The sequence below is a fragment of the Musa acuminata genome, chromosome BXJ1-3 (assembly GCF_036884655.1).
Source record: "Musa acuminata AAA Group cultivar baxijiao chromosome BXJ1-3, Cavendish_Baxijiao_AAA, whole genome shotgun sequence".
In the NCBI taxonomy this organism is placed as follows: domain Eukaryota; kingdom Viridiplantae; phylum Streptophyta; class Magnoliopsida; order Zingiberales; family Musaceae; genus Musa; species Musa acuminata.
The window spans coordinates 4,008,548-4,011,875 of record NC_088329.1 but is presented as its reverse complement, the minus strand read 5'-3'; the positions used below and the strand labels follow the sequence as shown (position 1 = coordinate 4,011,875).

At 48.3% G+C, this 3,328-nt stretch overlaps 1 protein-coding gene across 1 annotated transcript; it reads left to right on the top strand.

Annotated features, from left to right (window-relative positions):
- The first annotated feature begins 500 nt into the window (after nucleotides 1-500).
- LOC135617570 (protein trichome birefringence-like 19) lies at nucleotides 501-2,985 on the top strand. Its single transcript, XM_065117938.1, has 2 exons — nucleotides 501-1,320; nucleotides 2,122-2,985. Exons 1-2 carry the CDS (start codon nucleotides 763-765, stop codon nucleotides 2,908-2,910), a joined length of 1,347 nt encoding a protein of 448 aa, XP_064974010.1. The 5' UTR covers nucleotides 501-762; the 3' UTR covers nucleotides 2,911-2,985.
- Nucleotides 2,986-3,328: the final 343 nt, after the last annotated feature.

The window sequence follows — 3,328 nt, the reverse complement described above, 5'->3', positions numbered from 1 at the left end:
TATTGCTTAGGTGAATCATCAAGAGTGAAATGTAGGCCTTAATATCCTACATATATATATATACATATATATAAGCAAGCAAAAAGATATATATGAAGAATAAAGGAAAAGAGGGCCATCTTTGCTAATTATTAGTATTATTTGATGGCCCTCACCATTAGTTGCTGACATTTGTAGAGTTAATAATTATGGCAACTTATTTGACAGCTGTATATCATGATTAGTAAAAGATATAAATGAGAATCACATTAAGAATCTAAAAATGATTTCTTGTCATCACCCACAGTGATTTGTTTCACCCTTGCAAAATCTCCCCAAGAAAAGATTATATTACTTCACAAGAGGAGCTGTCACAGATGTGGAAGAACACATACATATCATTTGGGCAAGTGATCTCTAAGATGAGAGAGCACATGAGGTTAGGTTCATCAATTCTGCTCATCCACATGAGAAAGTAGCTAAATGGTGGGGAAGGTCAACAATTGTGCCTTTGTCCACATTATAAATTGATGCATATTTGCTTAGAATTATATTGTAGTCCACTAAGTTGAAGAACCCACCAAAGAACAGTGACACTTGGAATGAGTACATCCAAAGAGAACGAGAAGAAGAGAGAAGGAGAAAGTTCTTTTTGTTCCATGCTTGCCGCCGTCACCGACTCATCTCTATTCCAAGGGTGTCGATTCTTACTTTAAAGCCAACTTCTTCTTCCGTGTCATCGTCATTTTCCATCTTCTTCTTCTTCCCCGGAATTCTGCCACCATGAAGCCTCATGCGATGAGTTGTTTCTGTCACAGGCAAAACCACCTTAAAACCATCCCTAACTTGCTCTCTCTGTGTGTAATAATTCTCTCCTTCCTTGCCCTCTTGCACTTCTCTTACCGCCATGTTCTCTTCCAGTTGAGCTTTTACGCCTGTTCTAATCCTTCCTCCTCCTCCTTGGCTTCTGCAAATTCTTCTTCTTCTGCCATCGCCACCGCCGCCGCCATCGGTCCTCCTGGTGTTGGTGGTGCTAATTCTACCAGCGGCGCAAATGCAACCGCAGAGTGTGACATCTTTCGAGGGGAATGGGTTCCAGATCCGGAAGGGCCTTACTACACCAACGTCACCTGTACCATGATCCAGGACCACCAGAACTGCATGAGGTTTGGGAGGCCGGACAGGGAGTTCCTGCAGTGGAGGTGGAAGCCGGAGGGCTGCGAGCTGCCGCGCTTCGACCCGCACCGCTTCCTCGAGCTCGCGAGGGGCAAGTCCATGGCCTTCGTGGGCGACTCCTTGGCCAGGAACCACATGCAGTCCCTACTATGCCTCTTGTCCGGGGTAAGCATCTTGCTGATCATCATTTCTTTATCTTGGATGAATTAGATTGCTCGCTAGATCGATCACCAATCAGTAATTCTAGACTTGTTGATGGTGATTCAATTGGCTGAGGTGTTAGATTGTCGTTGTCAGCATTGAAAGTGAGAACTTAGATTGCCAGCATTTCAATGCATGCTATCAATCAACGCTTGACTTCTTTTAGTTTCCTTCTTCCTGCATCAACGTGATTCGCGAGAGCCGAAGAACGCGCAAGTTCTATCCCCATCTGTCCGACAGATTCACATGCAATTCCCATCTGAGAACCCCACCATGGAAACCAATCAATCACTAAACGTTTCCTTCTCCTCTCCCCCACGACTTGCCATGTTTCTCTCGTTCAGAACTACTTTGTCCTGCCACAAATGGGTGCAGAAAAGTCTGCAGCTATGGGATTTAGCCTTTCGGTGTTGCTATTGCGTGTGGTTGGTGTAATAGTTCTTGTTTCGGCCACCCAAAACATTAAAGAAAGAACAAAAGAAGAGAGTTGGAAGCTGTCATATGGCTGGATTCCCATGGAGTGCGTTGAGCAAGTGGCTCCTCTGATCTCCGCTATCTTCCTCCAATTAAGGGATTTATTGACTAGTAATCCATTATTACCACTTTTTCAGATGATGCAATTGTTTATATTCGTCGATAACAATGAGAGTACTGTGAGAAGGTTGAAATGAGTCTTGGATTCATATGTTCGTGAGACTTCAGCATCACTTCTTCTTCTTCTTCTTCTTCCCTTCATCAGTTGATTAGCTCAGCTGTACATGGCAGGTGGAGTATCCGGACGACATATCGAACACCAGAGACGAGAACAGGCGCTTGTTCTACAGCGACTACAACTTCACCGTCTCCATCTTCTGGTCTCCGTTCTTGATCAAGGGCGGTGCGGCCGGCGGAGTCGATAATCTCTGGAACCTCTACCTCGACGAGGTGGACGACAACTGGGCGGCTCGCGTCCAGGCGGTGGATATCCTCATCATCTCCTCCGGCACCTGGTTCACGCGGCCGTCCATCTATTTCAAGAAGCGGCAGCCGTTCGGGTGCAACTATTGTGCCCAGTCGCCCAACCTCACCAGGGTGTCGCTGTACTCGGTCAACCGAGCGGCCTTCCGCTCGGCGTTCAAGGCCATCGGGAAGTTGCGCGGGTTCAGAGGCGTGACGGTGCTGCGGACGGTGTCGCCGTCGCACTTCGAGAACGGCAAATGGGACCAGGGAGGGAGCTGCAACCGGACCCGGCCGGCGCGGCGCGAGGAGACGAGGCTGGAGGCGGTGGAGCTGGAGATGTACCGGGCGCAGGTAAAGGAGTTCGAGCGGGCGAGGAGGGAGTGGGAGCGGACAGGACTGCAGCTGAAGATGATGGACGCGACGGCGGCCATGCTGATGAGACCGGACGGCCACCCCGACGTCTACGGGCATCGCCCGGAGCAGCGCGTGCAGCTGCACAACGACTGCGTGCACTGGTGCTTGCCGGGACCTATTGATCTCTGGAACGACTTGCTGCTCCAAATGCTAAGCAACCGAGCGAGCGAGCAGAGCGGAACACAGCAAATTATACCATGATTGTTTTGTTTGCCTGAAGAAACAAAAATATAGCATGAAAGATTGGTTGTTGAATCGCATTTTTGGATCTGTGGATAGGACATGTACACACGATTCTTTCTATGAACAAAAAAACAAGCTGAAAGAATGCTTCACGTTGTTTGCTTGCAGAAGCGAGCAAGAAAGAAGAAGAGACGAAGCTGCCATGCTCATCACGCCCGCCCTTGTTTCCTTGATCCTGTTCCCTTCATGTCTTGCTTAGCACCCTAAGCCACCTGATTCCTTGGGGATGACTTCCCCTGCCTTGCAATCCACCCCATTCTCGCATTAGATTCTTGCACTTCCAGTTTACTGCAACATGATGAGACCACTACATCTCGGAGAAGGCCATTGTTTTCTGTTCTTGCGAGTTCTTGGTGTGGTGTGGATGGCTTCAGTT

Bases quoted from the DNA above. Each gene is read 5' to 3' on its own strand.
- LOC135617570 (XM_065117938.1), top strand. From the start codon at position 763: ATGAAGCCTCATGCGATGAGTTGTTTCTGTCACAGGCAAAACCACCTT. The intron at 1,321-2,121 runs GTAAGCATCTTG...TGTACATGGCAG, and splicing joins TACTATGCCTCTTGTCCGGG to GTGGAGTATCCGGACGACAT.